Here is a 20,706-nt window from a genome sequence, read left to right on the forward strand (position 1 = left end):
AAAACGTCACATTCTTCATTGCGTTGGTAAGTGACATTATGTTGTTCGCAGGCTAGAAATCCAAATGCCAGGCTGGTGAAATACTGAGCCTTTCCTCACATCTCATGGTCCACAGATTTTACAGTTGACTGTGCATGCAAGCAAGAGAATAAACCAAGAGAAAGCGTCCTGGCTGAGCTTTTCACACCGTGCTTCGTGAGTGATAACTTTCCCAGCAAGCCAACCACATAGTGTGGTATGGTAAAAGCTCATTGATTCACAACTCGTTAATTTGAAATTTTGGATAATTCGAAGTAGCCGCCGCGGTCCGTCCAACAATGTATTAAAAGCAATATGTAACGCATTCCGCCAATTCACACTGAAATCCGCACCGCCACTGATAATTCAAACTCCGCGCCATCGTGGATAGGGAGAGTGCTAGTGCGCGGGAGCATGTTGGCCACCCTGGTTTCACCATGCGGTCCGCATAGCGTTCGTGGTGGCGTGCGCTCTCCATGCCTCTTCGCCGACAGTCACAGAGAGCCATTCAAAGTGGCACGCAAGTTGGGGATCGTTCTGCGCATGCTCCGAAGAGAGCAGCCGGCAGCGCGCGAGAACGTCGGCCTATAAACACGCCTTAACTATAAAAGGTACGTTTATAGTCAAGGTGTGTTTATCCGTTTTCGGTGCGTGGGCAAGTGTCACTTGCAGCCAGTCACGCTACGCTGTTTGTGCTGCACCAGCCGAAATGCCGTCCCCTCTATACTTCAACGCGTGCATAATCAGCTGCTCTCTTCAGAGCATGTACAGAACGATTCCCAACCTGCGCGCCGCTTTGAACGGCTATCTGCGACCATTGGTGAAGCAAAGCGGGCATCTTCTTTCTTCGCGCAATGCATTTTGGGTCGACACAGTCAGCGCAACGAACGCGCGGACACAGGCGTATCTACCGGGGGGGCAGGGGGGGCACTTGCACTGTCGAAAGTGGGGGGGGGGGGGGGTCAAAGTATGCCATTTGCCCTCCCACTTCTGAAAGCGGGCACTTTTGGCTGCATGCCGGAAAGTCCAACAAAACTGCAGCTGAAGCTAAATTTTATTGATAGAGTGGCCACGTAAGTAATGCTTTTCTTTACTACGTATCCTCTGCTTGGGCAGCGAGGGTTGTCTTGAATGCATCCTCGTAAGGCGCTGTAGCGGGTGACGCGTGGGATTCGCCACAGATGCTCTCACATTGCGGAGAAGGCCTGGCACTGGACAGCTCCCGCAGTTTCAAATTGCCGTTTGTGCTACTTGCACCATGCCCAATTTTTGGGGACAGCCTAAGTGTATTAGGACAGCCTTAGGAGGTTAACAAAGAAGCTCGAGAACAAGTTAAGAACCGCACAAAGAGCGATGGAACGAAAAAAATGTCACAGTTTCGCCCGAAAGGCGAAGCATCGATTGCGATAGCAAATTAGTAGAGAGCTATTCGGAGTAGGGATAGTAGTTTTATCGGCTGCATAAACTTTGACACATTTGCTTACTAACTAAATTAACAATCATGGTGTCAGCACGCACCAGCAAACATGAATAGATCACACTGAATGACCGCAGACAACGACTGTCAAAACGCTGGCAGCAAGCGCAGCCACCGCAGTGGGCGAAGGCTCGCGCGGTCTATCGCTTCAACAGAAACTGAGCGGCGAATGCACAGCGCATACAAAGGTCAGAGCCATGTGGAGATAAGAGACGGTGCGGGCGACCGCCAACGCCGGGCAAAGTGCAGAGGAGTTGTGCAGAAGAGAAGTTGTTGACAGAAGAGAAGCTGCCCCCCCCACTCCCTCTCTCCCTCCCCGCGTTGCCTTCCTGCTTTCTTGCTTTCACGTGGGAGATTGAGTGGCCAGTTCCTCTTGCGCCCGGTTGCAAGATAAGCATTTGGTGAAGCAGAACAGCGTCGCCCCGCCTCCCTCCCATACCCCCACGGCCTTTCGCGCGACGGTCACGTTTGCTTTCCGCCGTGCGTTCGCTCTCCGTGATAGCGCATGTCCCCCGCGCGCTTTCACTCATGCATACGGCGTGTGGTGATGATTTTGTCACCCTTGGACTTTATACGGAACCTCACGGCCACGGCAGAAATCCGGTTGAAGTGTCCATATAATTGCTATCGCAATAAAATGTTAGGTCTAACGTTAAGAGACAGGAAGAGAGCGGTGTGGATCAGAAAACAAACGGGGATAGCCGATATTCTAGTTGAGATTAAGTGGAAAAAGTGGAGCTGGGCAGGTCATGTAATGCGTAGGATGGATAACCGGTGGACCATTAGAGTTACAGAATGGATACCAAGAGAAGGGAAGCGTAGTTGAGGACAGCAGAAAACTAGGTGGGGCGATGAAGTTAGGAAATTTGCAGGGGCAAGTTGGAATCAGCTAGCACAAGACAGGAGTAATTGGAGATTGCAGGGAGAGGCCTTCGTCCTGCAGTGGACATAAATATAGGCTGCTGCTGCTGCTGCTGCTGATGATGATGATGAAGCGTACTTGAAAACGCAATCGGCTTGCTATATTTAACCTGCGGGCGAGGGAATAGAGAGGTCCGAATAAAGTATTATAAATAGCCATGTCCAACGATTGGTGTGCCTTTTACGGCATGAAATCGTTGGATTATCTGTTGGAATCTCCGTCCAGAGATATTCTACATAGCGCTGCAGTCTCAGTATATAATCACCATGAGAAATCTAGTTAAACCACTTAGAAGTCCAACTGCCGAATTTCATTGTGTAATCACGACTTATCGTAGATATTTTCGTGAAAATGACCGTCGAACGTGCAGAGCCGTTTCAATTCCAATAGAACACTAAACTGAAGCTTTTCTAAAGGCATGTGTCACTTCCGATTTTTTCGATTTTGTGTTCAGGCCGTTTCTAAATAAGAGCTACACTATTATTACTCGATTCCCGGCAGGAGCAAGAGCAACAGATATTTTATAATTTAAAGAAATGAAAGCCACTTTTTGGCGACGTGTACCGAAAACTTGAACTGTGTAGGTTGCTTATGTGCTCGAAGAACCTTACTGAATACTCGCTTTCTCCAAATTTTTGTACATGGCATTTAGTTGTTTCCCCCTGGTATCCTCGGTAAACTATGTGTGGCATGGTGTTTATACTTATTCGAAGTATGAAGAAATGGTCTGAGTGACGAGCGATGTATGTTTATTCTGTGTAGGTTCATTACAGCCTTTGTAGAAAGTTACTGATTGAAGTGTTCCAGGGTGTCATACTGCCGCTAGTCGAAATGTTTCCCAGACTCCTAAAACAACTACACGAGATGCGGACTTGATATTCCGGGAGAATAGGGAGAATTTTAAGCGCAATGCGTTGCGAAACTTTTACTTTCCTGCTTAAATACAAGTATTGCCAATAATTACTAAGCCCTCGTTTTCCCATGCGTTTTCGTGCATCATATGAGATTCGTAGTTTTTCTCTGGTGTCCTCGGTGAGCTAAACCAGGCATCTTGTTTATATCTGGGAAAATTAAGGGCATGGTATGGGCAATATGTAGATAAGGCAGAAAGTTGGGCTAGTTGGTAACAAGCATTTTAAGACATGATTACTAGAGTAAACAGACAGGGGCAAGAGAAAGAACAAGGGACCACGCTGTAGATATGTAGAGAATGTTCAGTGTAGACAGTGTAGATAAGCAGACAATGTGTAGACAATGTTCCAAGTGAGTGGGTTAAATTCGCCTTTTCCAATACAATAGACGGCTGCGCTGTCATAGTTACAACTACAACTGAAGTAAAATTTTGCGAATGTAGGGGGAAGAATACGCTTTTATGTGCGATGGTAAATGCCTGTTCAAGTGCTAGAGTGTGTGATATGGCCACCTTCAGCTATGCTTTCCCGTGTCCCGACATAGCTGTTGGTTACAACAGATTTATATGGCATGGAAAGTAGACGGGTCATAGTAAGTGCGACAAAATTTCTGCGTTCCTGACCGAGTTATTTATAAGCGTTGCACATAATTACTGAGCCATCGTTCCCCCCCCCCCCCCACTATTTTTCATACGTCATGAGGCGCTTCTAGTTAGTTTCAGCGATGTCCTCGGTGAACTAAACAAGACGCTTGATTTATATTTGGCAAAAATAAAGGACGCGGCATGGGCAATATGTAAGTAAACTTGAAAGACAGGGGACTAATTATGATATTTGCAGTAATTACGCAAGCAAGCGATCTGGAGCTTTATGAATGTGTTTTGCAAACAAAGCAGAATTTATCCCACTGCCCTGGGAGAACTGTTAACTCAACCGATATCAAATCTAGAGAAATTTGAGAAGGCAGGAGGGGGGGGGGGGGGATGAGCAGGGCGGGAGTACACCATGGTAAACGTTATGGCGAAGTAACGTATGTTAATGAAATACTGGCTTTTTAAAAATTTACAAGAAGTTCTTGGCAACTTTTTTAACCATGCGATATAATTCAGGAAACCAAAACTTTTATAGAAACTGTTCGAAAGAAACAGCTTCGCTGGAAACTTGGTTGTAATTCTCCAAGGTAACACACATCTGTTGCCTTTTTTCTTGCGAATATTGGGAGTCATTTACGTTGATTGTACTTCGTTGCGTATAACCTCGAGAATAATATTACCTTAGCTAGCAATACATGTGTGCTGTATGCAGACTTAGAGTACAATTCTTTGTTTAATTAGCAACGTCGTCTATAACAAATGTGCATTTTCTGACGTGCGCTACGCTGCTGCTACTGGGCGGGATCAGGGACCTCTGGGCACTCACTGCTTTTTGTCCCTGTATCATATGTAGATTTTATATAGTGTCAAGAAATAAATGCGAATTCAAATAATTTTTAGGCCTGCATGGTTCACTATGTGTGATTGATAAATAGGTTCATGTCTTTTAAATATAAAAAGTACTGACAGACACATTTCCCGGCTTTTTGACCTATTGTAAATGTAATTCGATATACCCGTATATATATATATATATATATATATATATATATATATATACATATAATGAAAGGGGGATTTATTGAAACTCGTCCGAGGGATCGCAAGTGGCTTTTTAGGCACAGTCCTAGCTGTTGGCATCCGCAGCTCGAGCTCGGGTCTCAAGCCGAAGCGATGGCATGCCCATGGCACCTACATGCATATTCCCCACTACTATTGCCCCCGCTGCAAAGGTGAGCCATCTTGGTGACCTAAGGTGATGACAAGGCGAGGGGGTCGTGGTACGGCTTCAGGAGGCTGATGTGAACCGTCTCGCGGCCAGGGTGGCGCTTGTCCGAAGATGGTGTCACCGGTTGGACCACATAGTTGACAGGCGATGTACATTCGACGATCCGGTACGGACCCTGATATTTTGGAGCAAGCTTTGGGCTAAGGCCTGGAGATTGGAATGGCAGCTAAAGCCAGACGTGAGAATCCAGGGCGAAGGACTGTGTTGGCTGATCGGGGTCGCGACGATCCTTTTGGATGCTTTAGGTATCCGACATGAATGAGCGAGCCAGTTGACGGCACTATTCAGCCTGTCAAGCAACTTCTGAAAGCGGGGTGAATTCAGAGGCGTCCGGGTGATACGGAAGTACGGTGTCAAGGGTAGATGATGGTTCACGTCCATAAAGAAGAAAAAATGGTGAGAAGCCTGTGGTAGCCTGAGTGGCGGTATTGTACGCGTAAGTCACAAAAGGGAGGACGTCGTCCCAATTGGAATGGTCCGACGCAACGTACATTGTGAGCATGTCACCAAGAGTACGGTCGAACTGTTCCGTTAGACCGTTAGTCTGTGGGTGATACGCCGTAGTGGTGCGGTGAATAGTGCGGCACGCTGCCAGTAGGTCATAGGGGGCACGCTGACAGTAGCTCATTAATAACGTCCAACAAGAAGACGCGGCCTCGGTCGCTGAGCAGCTCTCGCGGTGCCCCATGCCATAAGATGAAATGCCGTAAGAGGAACGCTGCGACATCGCGAGCAGCAGCCAAAGCAAGTGCAGCAGTTTCGGCGTATCTTGTTACATGATCTACTGCGACAATTATCCAATGATTTCCGTTAGCAGTGCATGGAAGGGGCCCATAAAGGTCGATCCCGACTCGGTCAAAAGGACGTGCAGGACATGGTAAAGGTTGCAGTGGGCCTGTCGTATGAGGAGTTGTCTTGCGTCGCTGACAGGCTGCACATGACCGAATGTATTTGCGCACATAAGAATACATGCCTCGCCAGTAGTACCGCTGGCAGAGTCGCTCGTACGTTTTCAGGATGCCAGCATGTGCTTGTAGTGGTTCGGCGTGGAAATACGTGCATGTCGGAACGCAAATGGCGAGGGATGACGAGCAGCCATTTGCTCGTCATCCAAACTCTCAGCCGTCTGGCTGAGAGTTCCGGCGGTACAAGATGGCGTTCCGCAGCACAAAATGGGTGGCTTGGCGACGAAGGGCTCGAGGGCATGTATCCTTTGAAGAAGTAGTTAGAATGTCAATGAGAGACACAATCCACGGATCCTTTCTCTGTTCAGAAGGCATGTCAGAAACAGTAAGCGCAGCAACCGGGCAGTCCCTGGATGCGGGTGGCGTGTCGTCGGATCACATGGGTGACCGGGAGAGGGCATCCGCGTCAGAATGTTGACGCCCGGAGCAATGGATGACGCGAATGTCAAATTCCTGGAGTCGAAGAGCCCAACGTCCAAGACACCCCGACGGGTCTTTCAGTGACGCAAGCCAGCACAGTGCGCGGTGGTCTGTCACAACGTCAAAGGGATGGCCAGACAAGTAAGGGCGAAATCTGCTTAAAGCCCAAACTATAGCCAAACACTCTTTTTCTGTGACAGAATAATTGGTTTCTGCCTTTGTGAGGGCACGACTAGCGTAGGCAACCACATATTCCGGGAAGCCAGGTGCAACCTCCTCCCACACAAATTCTTTTATCTGAGTCAGCAAAGTTGTCTGGTTGTCGCCAATAACCAATGCTGCTAGCGAATCTTCCGTGGGTGGTAGGCGTCGAGCTAAGATGCGTTGTTTCCGTAGCTCGTCAAAACTTTGGCACAAGTTGATGACGTCAGCCACGGTACGCGGATCCTTCGCTAACAACATTTGAAAGGCGTCCTCATCAATGCCTTTCATAATGCGTTTTATCTTGTCCTGTTCAGCCATTCACGAATTCACCCGCCTACACAGGTCAATGACATCTTCGGTATAGCTGGTAAATGTTTCACCGTGATGTTGTGCGCGCCCATGTAGGCGTTGTTCTGCGCGAAGCTTGCGCACAGCGGGGCGCCCGAACACTTCTGCAAAACTGGTCTTGAATGCAGTCCATGTGGTGAAATCGTGTTCGTAGTTTCGGCACCAGAGGTTCGCGATGCCGGTAAGGTAAAACAACACGTTGTGCAACTTCGTGGCATCGTCCCACTTATTGTGCCGGCTTACCAGCTCGTACGATGACAACGAATCCTCCACGTCATGATCATCGGTGCCGCTAAAGACGGCAGGATCATGCTGGCGCAACACACCAGAAACGATGACCGCTGGAGGCTGAGGTGTATCTTCCTGGGCGTTGTCATCAGGCATGGTCGTAGCAGTGGGTAGCGTCCGGCTTCAGAGTTCCAGTTTTCGAGGTTACCCCGCACCTCCACCAAATGAAAGGGGGATTTATCGAAACTCGTCCGAGGGATCGCAAGTGGCTTTTTAGGCACAGTCCTAGCTGTTGGCATCTGCAGCTCGAGCTTGGGTCTCGCGCCGAAGCGATGGCTGTGCCCACGGCGCCTGCGTGCATTTTCCCCACTACAATATATGTATATTGTGAGACGTCGGCCGATGCGATGCCTTTATTTCCGAGCAGCCGCCCGAGTCAGAGACGAAGCACCGCACGAGACAAAAGATGATGATGAGTCGTATGTACAAATGACGACGACGATATGCACAAATAGCGCTCGCACAAGATGATGAGTCGTATGTACAGATGACGACGACGATATGCGCAAAATGCACTCACACTAACTTCCCCCCTTCAGGAAAGCGGTCAGCAAGACCGCAAGCTAGAAAGGGTAGGTACGGCGAATGTAAGGTTTCAGGCGAGAGACGTGAACGATTTCCGTAGAGCGGCGGCGGCGGTCAGTAGCTGAGCTGACAGGTGTGACGCGGTAGTTAACGGCCGAAGTTCTTTGCAAAACGGTGTAGGGGCCGAGATATCTCTGGAGAAACTTTTCACAGAGGCCCGGTGCGCGAACAGGTGTCCACAAAAGAACTTCGTCGCCTGGGCGGAACGAAGCAACGCGACGCGTCGCATCATAACGAATTTTCCTTTTGTCCTGAATGGTAGCGGTGTTGGCGCGGGCAATTTCACGGCAGCGGGCGATGCGAGCAGCAAATTCTTCAGGAAGAGACGCGGATGGAGCAGCAGGTGCTGAAAGGAGTGTAGTGTCTAAGACGAAAGACGGCGCACGACCGTACACAAGGAAGAAGGGACTGTAATTGGTTGTACGTTGGACGGCAGTATTGTACGCAAACGTCACGAAAGGTAGGATGGTGTCCCAGTTGGTGTGATCGGGTCGAACATACATTGACATCATGTCGGACAAAGTTCGATGAAAACGCTCGGTAAGGCCATTTGTTTGCGGATGGTACGCTGATGTGGTCTTATGGGTGGTGTCAGAGGCCTGGAGGACTTCACGAAGAACATGCGAAAGAAACATCTTGCCACGGTCACTCAGGAGGACACGAGGTGCGCCATGGCGCAAAACGATAGCGTGCACGAAAAAGTCGGCGACTTCGGAGGCAGTACCAGAGCGGAGAGCAGCTGTCTCCGCGTACCGCGTGAGATGATCCACTGCGGTAACGATCCAGCGGTGACCAGCGGGCGTGAGTGGGAGGGGTCCGTACAAGTCTATGCCCACAATTTCGAAGGGGGTGGACGGGCATGGTAGAGGCTGCAGAGGACCGGCTGGAAGGGATGTCGAGCGTTTTCTGTGTTGGCATGACGCGCAGGAGCTAACGTATTTGGCGACAGAGACGGAAAGACCCGGCCAGAAACAACGCGTTTTGATGCGGTCGTAGGTCTTAAGAAAGCCCAAGTGGCCAGCCGTCGCGTCGTCGTGAAATGCTTCTAATACTTGGAGTCGAAGTGAGCGAGGTATGACTGGTACCCACCGGTTACCGGAAGGATGGTAGATTAATCGAAATAACGCTCCACCCTGAAGCTTAAAACGTGAAAGTTGTCGTCTTAAGCGACTGTTGGGGGGTCGTGCCAAGCCAGTAAGTCGGTCGATCAGCGTTCGGCAGTATGGGTCAGTACGCTGGAGTGAGACGAGGTCAGTGGACGGAAGAAAGTCAACTGAGGCAACCGCCTGTCCCGGGCTACTGGACGTGTGCTGAGACGTGTGGCTAGATGGGGACGTGCAGACCGAAGGTGAAGCATGGGCGTTTGGAGACAGCGGGCAGCGTGACAAAGCGTCGGCATCTTGATGTTGTTTACCGGACCTATACGTGACAGTAAAGTCATATTCCTGCAAGCGCAGTACCCAACGGCCTAGGCGTCCAGACAAGTTTTTCAGGGACGACAACCAACAGAGAGCATGATGGTCGGTCACAATTGTGAAATGACGGCCGTAGAGATAGGGTCGAAATTTTTGTATTGACCACACGATGGCGAGGCATTCCTGTTCTGTAATCGTGTAGTTGCGCTCAGCAGGAGAAAGAGCACGACTTGCATAAGCCACGACTTGCTCTTCAGACTTCTGATTCCGCTGCAGCAGGACAGCGCCAATTCCATGCCCACTGGCATCAGTGTGTAGAATAGTAGGGGCGGTTGCATCGAAATGACGGAGCACGGGCCCTGACGTGAGAATTCATTTGAGGGTATGGAAGGAGGCTTCACAGTCGTCCGACCATACAAAGCACGCGCTCGAAGTCAGAAGTTTGTGTAGAGGAGCGGCAATAGTGGTGAAGTCACGGACAAAGCGGCGGAAGTAGGACGCTAGTCCTAGAAAGCTGCGGAGTTCTTTAAGTGTGGTTGGTGGCGGAAATTGCAGCACTGCAGCGATTTTATCGGGATCAGGCTGGATGCCATGCTTACTGACGACGTGGCCCAATACTTTAATGCTTCGGCTTGCAAAGCGGCACTTTTTAGTATTGAGTTGGAGACCAGCCTTTGCTAGACACGTCAGAACTTGGTCTAGACGTTGTAGGTGCTGGGAGAAACTCGACGAAAAGATGACAATGTCGTCCAAGTAACAAAGGCATGTCTTCCATTTTAAGCCACGGAGTACTGTATCTATCATACGTTCAAACGTAGCTGGCGCATTGCACAGTCCAAAAGGCATCACGTTAAATTCGAAAAGGCCATCAGGTGTAGCAAACGCAGTCTTTTCTTTATCTTGCTCATGCATTGGAATCTGCCAATATCCTGAGCGCAAGTCGAGGCTCGAGAAATACTCGGCACCTTGTAAGGTATCCAAAGCATCGTCAATACGAGGCATAGGATAAACATCCTTGCGGGTAATTTTGTTTAGCGCCCTATAATCGATGCAAAAGCGCACAGAACCATCCTTTTTCTTAACAAGCACAACAGGAGAAGACCAAGGGCTTGCTGAAGGCCTTATAATGTTGCGCGTCAGCATGTCGTTCACTTGTTCTTCTATAACTTTTCGCTCCGAAGGTGACACACGGTACGGGCGACGGCGAATGATGCGAGAGCCGTCTGTTTCAATTCGATGAGTAGTTACAGTGGTCTGACCCAGGCCTCGCGAAGAAACATCAAAACAAGCTGCATGCTTCATTAAAATGGTGAGGAGTGCATCCGTCTGGGCCGGATTGAGATCTCCACTCAAGGTGGCCTTAATAGCACTAGTGTGGCCTTCTGTGGGCGTACAATGCGCGGAAGACGTGGCAGGCGAAACACTGACGACACATACCGGCGCAGCGTCGGCGAGCTTGGCGACGGTAGACCCTTTCGGCAGTAGTATTGGCTCAGGAGTCGTATTAAAGGCTGTGAGGTAGGCATAGCCACTCGAGAACCGGACCAAGCAAGAAGCGATGGCGAGTCCTCGAGAAATGCAGCGCTGAGAAGGTACAACCAATGCGTCTCCGTCGACAATGTCTGTTGACTCAAGGGTAAGAACACGTTCTTCGTCTGGTTGTATAATAAAATCCGCTGCTGCAATAAGGTTGGGACACGGGGAATCGAAAACTGGATAAGTCTCGGTGTCGCTGATGTGAATTCTTGGGTCGCCGCACGAAATTAGTGCAGAAGCAGCGGACAGGAAGTCCCATCCTAATATCATCTGATGAGCGCACGTCGAAAGCACCGCAAGTTGCACATGATGACGAATACCGTCTATCAGAACGCGAGCTGTGCACTGTCCGGTAGGAAAGATGGGAACGTCATTGGCACCACATAGGACCGGACCAACATACGGCGTTTGCACTTTTCGCAGACGGAAGCACAGTTCACGATGTATAACAGAAATAGCGGCTCCAGTATCTACAAGGGCGTCGACGTTAACACCTTCCACACAAACTGAGAGCAAATTGGCGGGGCGAGCAGGAGGAATTGGGACAGTCCGATACGATGCAGTTTCTCCTCCGAAAACTGCAGCCTCTAGTTTTCTGAACGGGTGTCCACAACGTGGGAAGCAGCACGCAAGGGCGATGAGGAACGGCGGTAAGGTGAAGGAGAGCGACGCCGGGGCGAGCGGGATGCTCGAGCCATGTCCTGGGAAGGTGAAGGAGAGCAACCAGAAGAGGTTGTGTACGGTCCGGGAACGTACGAATCTAGCCCTGGTATCCTTTCTCGCTCAAAGGTGTCATAGCCTCGCCTTTCACCTGGGTGACGCCCGGGAACGTAGGAGTCAAACCTATGTGCGCTGTCTCGCTCAAAGGTAGCATAGCCCCGCCTTTCATCTTGCTGACGCCGACGGCAGAAGCGAGAAATGTGGCCGCGAATACCGCAGTAGAAACAAGCAGGGCGCGACGACCGCCACGGAGAGTAGTACGGCTGTGCAGGAGTATTCGCTGCCAGCGAAGCTAGGGGGTCGCGGTAAGCTTCGGCAGGTGGAGACTGAACGGTCGAGGGAGGCCGGGAGGCAATTTCGGCATAACTTGGCGGACGAAATGGTGCAGTAGACCTGTCCATTTGGACGTTTGTCATCGACGCCAGTTCGTCCTTGACGATGTCACGCAGTCCAGGAGGAGCGGGTCGAACGGTTGCAAGCGTCGTAGGTCCAGAAAGATGGCCGTGAAGCTCCTCCCTGATGAGAGTGCGTATCAGGGCGCGCAGCTCAGCATCACCGTTGAGATGAGGGTCGGTAGAGGCGCGTGGCAGGCGAATAGACTGGAGCGTGTCTAGACGCTGGCAGGCCGTGATAATATCCCCAACGCAGTTTGGGTTCTGCATGACGAGAGCATTAGAGGCGACCGTGTTGATGCCTTTCAGTATGTGGCGAACGCGATCAGCTTCCGCCATGTCACTCTGTGTGCAGCGGCAGAGAGAGAGGACGTCCTCAATGTAGGACGTATAGGACTCGTCTTGCTCTTGTATGCGCGTTGCCAGCTTCTGTTTCGCGACGGCGGAGCGTCCAGAGGACATGCCGAATATCTGGCGAAATTGCTGGGTGAATGATGGCCAGTCCGAAAAGTCACTTTCGTGGTTAAAAAACCATGTCTTCGCAACTTCGGTCAAGTAAAAAGCGACATACCGCAATTTGTGCGTGTCGTCCCAATGATTGGCGTCGCTGGCTCTGTTGTAGTGATCGAGCCAATCGTCGACGTCGTCGCCGCGGAGGCCGGCAAAGACGGGAGGATCTCGGTGTGTGGTGTTCACCGTCCAGGTAGGCCCAGCGGGCTGAGCAGAGGTGGTAGCAGCACTGGTGGACGGGTGGGTTTCTGCCATCACCGTGGTAGGCGAGAGCAAACGACGACCGGATCGGAGCTCCAGGGGAATCGGGAAAGTAAGAGGACGTGGGAATCGAAAGCACTCTCCACCACTTGTGAGACGTCGGCCGATGCGATGCCTTTATTTCCGAGCAGCCGCCCGAGTCAGAGACGAAGCACCGCACGAGACAAAAGATGATGATGAGTCGTATGTACAAATGACGACGACGATATGCACAAATAGCGCTCGCACAAGATGATGAGTCGTATGTACAGATGACGACGACGATATGCGCAAAATGCGCTCACAATATATATATAAAGAGAGAGAGAGAGTCAGATCGTTTGCGGTTTGCCCCCCCCCCCCCATTTGAGAATTAGTTGGTACGCCACTGCGCGCGGATGGAGCAAGAGCCATCTCGACGTTGGGTACGTCAGGCCGCGTTGGTCACGTCTGGTTATGCTGGCTGCGCCAGTGCGTCGAACTATAGCCATTTTTCTTGCCAACTTGACGTAACGTGTGCGTGCTCATGCTACGTCGGACTATATACGCACCTTAACCAAGCAATTTTTTCTCTGACTTTCTCGAGTTAGAATTTTGTATAATTAGAATTTTCGTAGCATCCCCGCAGAATACGAATTAGCGAGCTTTTACTACTGAGTGTGCTAAAGGCCATGTGCACATGTTAGATAATTCCATTCACTGAGCATCAGATGTGCATAGACAAGTGAGAGATCCATTACATGTTGTACACACTTGACCCATGACATGAACACTGCTCTTCTTAAAGCAAGTGAACTCCATCCTAAAACACTTGACGAATGGGGCTCACAGTTTGGATTGCAATTCTAACTGTTGCACAATTCTGTAGTTTTAGATATAGAAAGAACTCACAACATGCAAATGAAGTCTTGGTCATTTTTCTTTTTTCTTCTTCACGCCCGTTACGACATTTAGCCGAGTTATTCCTACAACGCTATCATGCATGTACATGGTAGGTGAACCCACAATTTGTAGGAGACGATGCTTCTGCTACAATTACATTACAAAAAATCCTGAGTCAACTGCAGTGGTCTGATCACTCAAGCAAGGCGAGTCACAAATGCCGAGGCATAGAGATGCTTTTTATTTGTTTGCTTGTTTATTACAGAGACGTTTAAGAGAAATTTTCACATTCAAAGGCCCTGACCAAAGGAAAGGTCAAAATGTTGCATGCACGCATGAGCACAAAAGAGGACACTGCAGACTCACAGCATGAAGGCATGTGCGTCCAGTTACATCGCTCTCATAGAAGCTGGCTCCAGCCAGCCTGTAGGACTCCAGCCGCTTCACGTTCCCATTCCTGGCCGCTCTGGAAAGATGTTTTATTTTCCAACTGTTTAGAGCCTGTCAGCCACATTTATACATTAAACTAGAAGAAACGTCAAAGTTATTTTGGCTTTACTAATAGTATGCTGTATAACCTAACAGCAGATCCACAGCTCAACAAACAAAGTAAGTATTTCTAACTATGAATTCAATGGCATCTCTGCTCAGACTACCCATTGAGGGTCACTGCTGTACATGAACTTTGATCTTGAGTTTTTTAGACTAGACACACACACGCACACCACCTGCTGTACATGAACTTTGATCTGAGTTTTTTAGACAGGACACACACACGCACACCACCAACAAGCCCACATTGTTACTCTGGTACATGTACAACACTGGAAACACATCCCAAATGGTCACGGCAGCACATGTGTGGCAACAACTGAAGCCAGTTTCTTGCTTCCCTCCATGGTGGCTGCCAGCTTGGGTTTCTTCCCGTTTCACCTAGTTTGCTGTCATATGAGGGTGACAATGTGGGCTTGTTGGTGGATCATTATGGAATGGCATGAAGAGTAGTGCAGCAAAAACAAGGACAAAGCTTGTGTCCTTGTTATTGCTGCGCTACACTTAATGCCATTTCATTACTGTCACATGCTCACGCCCCTGCTTGCACACTTAATAATTGCCATTCTCGCACTTGTCATTTCGAGTTGCGGGTATAGGGAAAACTGACTTATATCTCATTTTCTTCAAGCGTTACTGCGAGATGCTTGCCTGCGTGACTCTTCCGTAGGCATGAGATTACTTTGTTCACAGGCAGGCATCCACAAACCGGCGATACTGCCATGTGTGCATCTTTTTGCTAGGTGCACAAGAACAGATAGAATCTAGTCTGGTGATCAAACAATTGATTACTGCAAGTTTCTCACTCACTTCCTTCTAGGATCATTCTACACAAAGCGATCCAGCATTATTTTTTTACTTCAAATTTAGCTGAAAAACTTCTCACATATTCATGGCAGTGCAAAACAGCATTAACTGCTTAATTTTGTAAAACCCATTTTTTGCTGAACATCTAAAGATGTGGCTTATCCCTGTTACCTCGTGAAAAAGTACATTTTTTTTACTGAAACTAAATAATATATAGTTGTAGTGTTATAAAGGTGTTTCTAGCATCTTAAGGAGTCGATATGACCAACCATGGCCGGGCTCGACTGGCGCGTGCGCTCGCTTCTTACGGCCTTCACATCGGGGCAAGTTCTCGCCTATCGCCGCTGCTTGGTGGGGGGCGCTGCGACCTCACCCTGCTCAGCTGTTCCCAGCCGATCTGTGCAGTGCGCGGAACGCTGGAAGATGGGGTCGGGCGCGCTTCTTACCTCACCGTGCATTCAAGAACAAGTCGCCTAATTGTAGAGGACGCGTAAATGGTTCATCTAGGCTTCTTATAAATGCATGCAGTGTAGCCGTATTAATACATCGAGCTTATTTAATTTCACTGGAGAACATGGAGATGCATGCGCCGGGAGAATAGCTCTCTGCCATCAAATGCATTGGCATTTTGAGGAATGAAAATAAATATTTATTGCTAGTATGCACTTACAATGGTTGCCATATTTTCAGGCGAAAACTCTTGCGGACACAGTAGCTCACAAATGCGTCTTATTCACAATTACAATCTAAAGTGTTTCCTTGGCGGCTTGTGTACATAGGCCAAAGGTTTGTCGTTTTCGTCAGTCAGTTGGTTTGAGTGATTTACAAGGAGTATTATCAGAAACCTCTCTGCAATTACATTTGCGGATCATCTCGCATGGCTGTCGTCAACGCCTTCAGGGCAGCTCAAGATGGGAGCGCGTTGTAAAATAGGGCTGGACTGCTCCTTCGAGTACTTCTAGTACATTCCTGCGTAGAAAGTGTTTGGAGGCTTTATCGAAAAAAAAAACAACACTATCTTTTCCAAAAGCACTAGAAACTCAGGCTAGAAACTCATTGCTTGGGAACTGGTGAAAAGAAACACTGGGTGTTTTCCCGGAATGGGACTTGCAATATGGAACACAGCAATACACCATCACACAGCAGTTATATAACGATGTGCAATGAACGACGCCAAATCTTAGCTGTGGCCGCGCGTACTAAAGGCTGTACGACCGTCTTCATGAGCCTACAAATCACTGCATACTGGACAACACTGACAGAGCACCGAATGAAATGCGCAGGAAAACGATCGTACAAGCGCGAAGGCAAGTGCATGCACGCGGAGCAGGGGAGGAAGGGTCAAGGTCACAGCGCCCCTTCCGCCGACGGGTGCAAAACATGCTGAGAAACTCTCCCATTGCTTCCCCGACGGGTGAGGAGGCCGTAAGATGCGAGTGCGCGCGCCAGTCGAGCCCGGCCGTGGACCAGCAAAGTAAATTGTGTTTCAAATATTTAGGTATTTCAGCATTATTTAGCGCAGAAACTAATGTAAAAAAATGACTTTTTTAAACTTTATATTCAAGATAGCGGCAACACTATGGTAAACAGTTATTTCATGCACTAGAAGCTGTCTAAACAATGTGCACTTAAAAAATAATTCTGGCCGAACATTCTTAGTCATGATTCCAGAAACAAGCTCTAAACATCGTATTTTATACAAGATACCAAATATACAGCCAATCAACCTAAAAATCCAAAATAAACACTGGTGCGTAGTGCTGGTATCCCAGCTAAGTTATGGCAAATTTACAAAATACTAGTATTTTTTTAAATGCAAGAAATATGTTTTCAGACCAATTCATTAGCTCAAGTTACCTAACTAGCCACCACTTAGTATGGAAGATCAGTCAACTTTATTTAGCATTATGGCATGACTTAACAATGTTTACCTGCATTGTTTAGATTACAGCAGAGCATGAGCTCCAGGTTTGTTGTCGCTCTTGTCCTTGCACATGTAGCCTCACTCTTGAACTGCGGTATTGTATAAAGGAAGTTGGTAGACGGCACTGTACCGACTGTTACGTTGCTAAGTGCTAAGTTGCTTGGTTTGCTTGCACTGTACTGTAAGTTGTACTGAGGTAGCATTTTGGAGTAAGCCTAGTTTAATATCACATTTGCTTTACTCACTGGTTTCATCCACAATGAAACTGGAGTGAGCATCATCTGCAGTGACACCACTAAAGATGTTTGCTTCTCCTGCAATGGAACAGCGCTGCCATGTGTCATGGCAACGGCAAAAACACACTGTTCAATGTAGTCGTCGCAATGTAGATGGCGCCACTGTTACTGCAGTGGAATTAACTTGTTTTTTACGATAGAAATTATATGGGCACTCCAGGCACATTCTTGCCGCCGGCGTCGCCGTGATGTTCCGTATAACGTTCAAGAGCGATAACACCATTGCCGCGCACTGTATGCTGTGTGTGCAAGTGAAAGCGCGCGAGGAGAGCCAATGATCGCGACTTAATCTGGTGTGCTCAAGAGAGGAAAGCTGACAGGAAACGCGCTGTCTTCTTTCGTGTGAAAGGTCTTGCGGGGATGGGGTTAGGGGGGGGGATGCGTTGTTCTCTGGAGGCAACTGCGCATTTCGTGACCACATACATGGAGAACCGCCGATCGCGGCTTTATCTCATGCCCGCAGGGAGGAAAGCGGGGCAGGGGGACGTAGTTGATGCCGACTCCTGCATCAACTGCATACTTTGTGCAGCCATGCACGGTCGCACGCACCTTATCTTGAAAGCGATCTGCAGACGGCTCATAACTATGTGCATGCTGTGTTCTCGCCGCTCTGTAACAGAACGAAGGTCACTTCGCTCACTGCTGCTGCTGCGCTTCCTCACACCAGCGTTTTGACAGCGAGTGTCTGCGGTCCTCGAGTGTTGTGCTCATGTTTGCCTGTGCATGCTGACACCATGTTTGTTAATTTAGTGGTAAGCAAATGTTTCAAAGTTTATATGGCCGATAAAACTATTAACCTCACTTCATATAGCTGTCTACTAATTTGCTACAAATGATGCTTCACCTTTCGGCCAAAACTGCGATTTCTTTAATGGCGCCGCCACAGACAGCCCCTTCGAGTTTCATGTGGGCAAAACTGTTACAGTCAACGTCGGACCACAGGCACGTCCGAAGTAGCTCTGAAGGCCTGCTAGTACACTTATTAGGCGTATCGGTGCTCATAATGTAACAGGAGACGGCAGGTGCACGCGTGTATAATTACGGACTACATACTGTGTCTCGTCACAGTGGTCCCTTTCTAGTCTTGCTACGCTTCACCGCAATACATCGCGGATGCTTCACCGCGTAACACCGGTATATTGCGGCGAAGCTGACTTTTGGAAACTGGCATTCTGCAACACCTGACCCTTGCCGTGCTCACTGCGCTTCGAAGCCATCTGCGAGAATGAGAAAGGCGAATTCTTTCAATTAAGTACATGCTATCAAACGGCAGGAAGCTTGGTAGCGAACATTGAAGCAGCTAGGCCTGGCATTGCCCCGGTGTTGACTGTTTCGAGGCTGCAAAATAATAAAAACAGCGGCGGTGGTGGCTTCGATTAATGGCATTTTGGACAGGCAGTCACATCAAGAAGTCTGGAAAATCAGACAGCGAAGGTTTTCAGCATCTGAAATTTCATATTCCTATACAATGGCTCTATGGGATACGTCGTGGTGCTGCGAAGGGATTTAAATTATCAGGCACGTCCGAAAAATCGGCCATTGACTGCCTACAAACATGATATTAAACTAAACTTACTCCAAAATGCTACCACAGTGCAAACTTTGAGTGCAAGCAAACAAGCGGCTTAGCAGTACAAGTCATGTATAGTTGTGGCACTCCTGACTGTACAATGCCACCTGCCAACCTCCTCTATACAAAATCACTGTTCAAGATTGATGCTGTGAAGGGGCAACAGCGGCAAAAAACAAGGGGTTGACATTTAAACAATGCAGGCAAACATTGTTAAGTTGTGCCATACAGCTAAAAAAAGTTCAACTGATCTTCCAAACTAAGTGGCGGTTAGCTGGGTCACTCTAGGTGATAAGTTGTCTTGAGGAAATTTGAAAAAACAACATTTCTTTACTTTATTGTGGCATAAAAATTATTTGAAGTACACATCGACGTACTTCGGTCGGAGCTGTCGGGTCGAAGTGACGCAGTATAGGCGGCGATGTTAGTAGACGACGCAACTCTTGGAAGGCAACGTCGCAAGCAGACGACCAGGCGTAACTGTTCAAGTTGTTCCGTAGAAGCTGATTCAAGGGAGCGGTGATGGACGCAAAATGCCGAATGAAGCGGCGAAAGCAAGAACAGAGGCCAAGGAAGCTGCAAAGTTCTCTTACGGAGGAAGGTTTGGGAAAATCAGCAACTGCACAGAGCTTGGCCGTGTCAGGAAGAATACCGTGTTTAGATTCTACATGGCCAAGAATGGTGAGCTGACTTGCGCCAAAGTGACATTTCGTCATGTTGAGCTGAAGGCCGGCAGTAGTAGTTGGGCACTGTAACACTTCCTCCAGCCTACAGAGATGGATGGGAAAATCGGGCGAAAAAATAACCACATCATTTAAGTAGCACAGGCACGTTTTCCACTTGAGACCATGCAAAAGGTTGTCCATGATACACTCAAATGTTGCGGGGGTGTTGCAAAGCCCGAAAGGCATGACACGAAATTCATATAGGCCATTTGGTGTTACAAAGGCCGTTTTAGGTTGGTCTTCGGGTGCCATGGGGACTTACCAATAGCTGCTGCCTAAGTTGATAGAAGAGAAGAACTCTGTGCCTTGGAGACAGCCAAGGGCGTCGTCAATTCTCGGAAGAGGGTAAACATCTTCCCGAGTTATTTTGTTATTTTGTCAAGACGACGGTAATCGACATAGAATCGAATCAATCCATCCTTCTTAGCAAGAACAACGGGAGATGCCCAGGGGCTATCCGAAGGCTGAATGACGCCGCGCTTGAGCATGTCAGCTACTTGGTCGTCGATAACATGGCGCTCTGTCGCGGATACACGATATGGTCTTTGTCGCAGTGGCGTACTGATACCAGTGTCCATGCGATGACAAACAGTTGACGTGCGGCTCAAGGTAACATGCCGGCAGTCGAAAGACGAACGGAACTTGTCGAGAAGGCGTAGACGCGGGGCGCGTTGAGAAACAGTCAACGTGTTGGTGATGGAGCTATGTAGAACATCGGGCAAAGTCAGCTCCTGCGCGGGGTTAAGCCCGGGATACATGGAGGGAACTTTCTCGACGAACTTCACGCATCAAGTAACGACGCAGCGACACGACGTAGGATGTTCGCTGTGTCGCAATACATGCGGCGAACACCGCCGCGTCTATGCCGCCGTGTTGGCGGTGGTCCCGGCCGCCCGCTTTGAACTGAATTTGGCGTTGTCCTTGTAGAATTCACTTCCCGTTGGTAGCAAATGACTGCGTAAATGGCTTTCGCTTAGTCTCAGCCCGCTTCGATGACAGAGTATTATGGATAACCTTGAGGAGTTTTCGAGATCGCTTCTCGTTTCAAACGCGTCTAAGCCTAACGAAATAAATATCCGATGCCAGTGCCATCTATCGGGGAAGTCGGGACATAGGCG

General features: G+C 48.9%; 1 protein-coding gene across 3 annotated transcripts in view; it reads right to left on the bottom strand.

The window, feature by feature from the left end:
* The window catches only part of LOC119457499 (L-asparaginase-like), an 83,352-nt gene that overhangs the window by 13,441 nt on the left and 49,205 nt on the right, over nucleotides 1–20,706 (bottom strand). For all 3 annotated transcript variants that reach the window (XM_037719086.2, XM_049670133.1, XM_049670134.1), the window contains exon 13: nucleotides 14,081–14,180. In XM_037719086.2, coding sequence (XP_037575014.1) covers nucleotides 14,081–14,180 — 100 coding nt within the window. The remainder of the gene's footprint in view (nucleotides 1–14,080; nucleotides 14,181–20,706) is intronic.

Source organism: Dermacentor silvarum, chromosome 7, assembly GCF_013339745.2.
Source record: "Dermacentor silvarum isolate Dsil-2018 chromosome 7, BIME_Dsil_1.4, whole genome shotgun sequence".
Classification (NCBI taxonomy): domain Eukaryota; kingdom Metazoa; phylum Arthropoda; class Arachnida; order Ixodida; family Ixodidae; genus Dermacentor; species Dermacentor silvarum.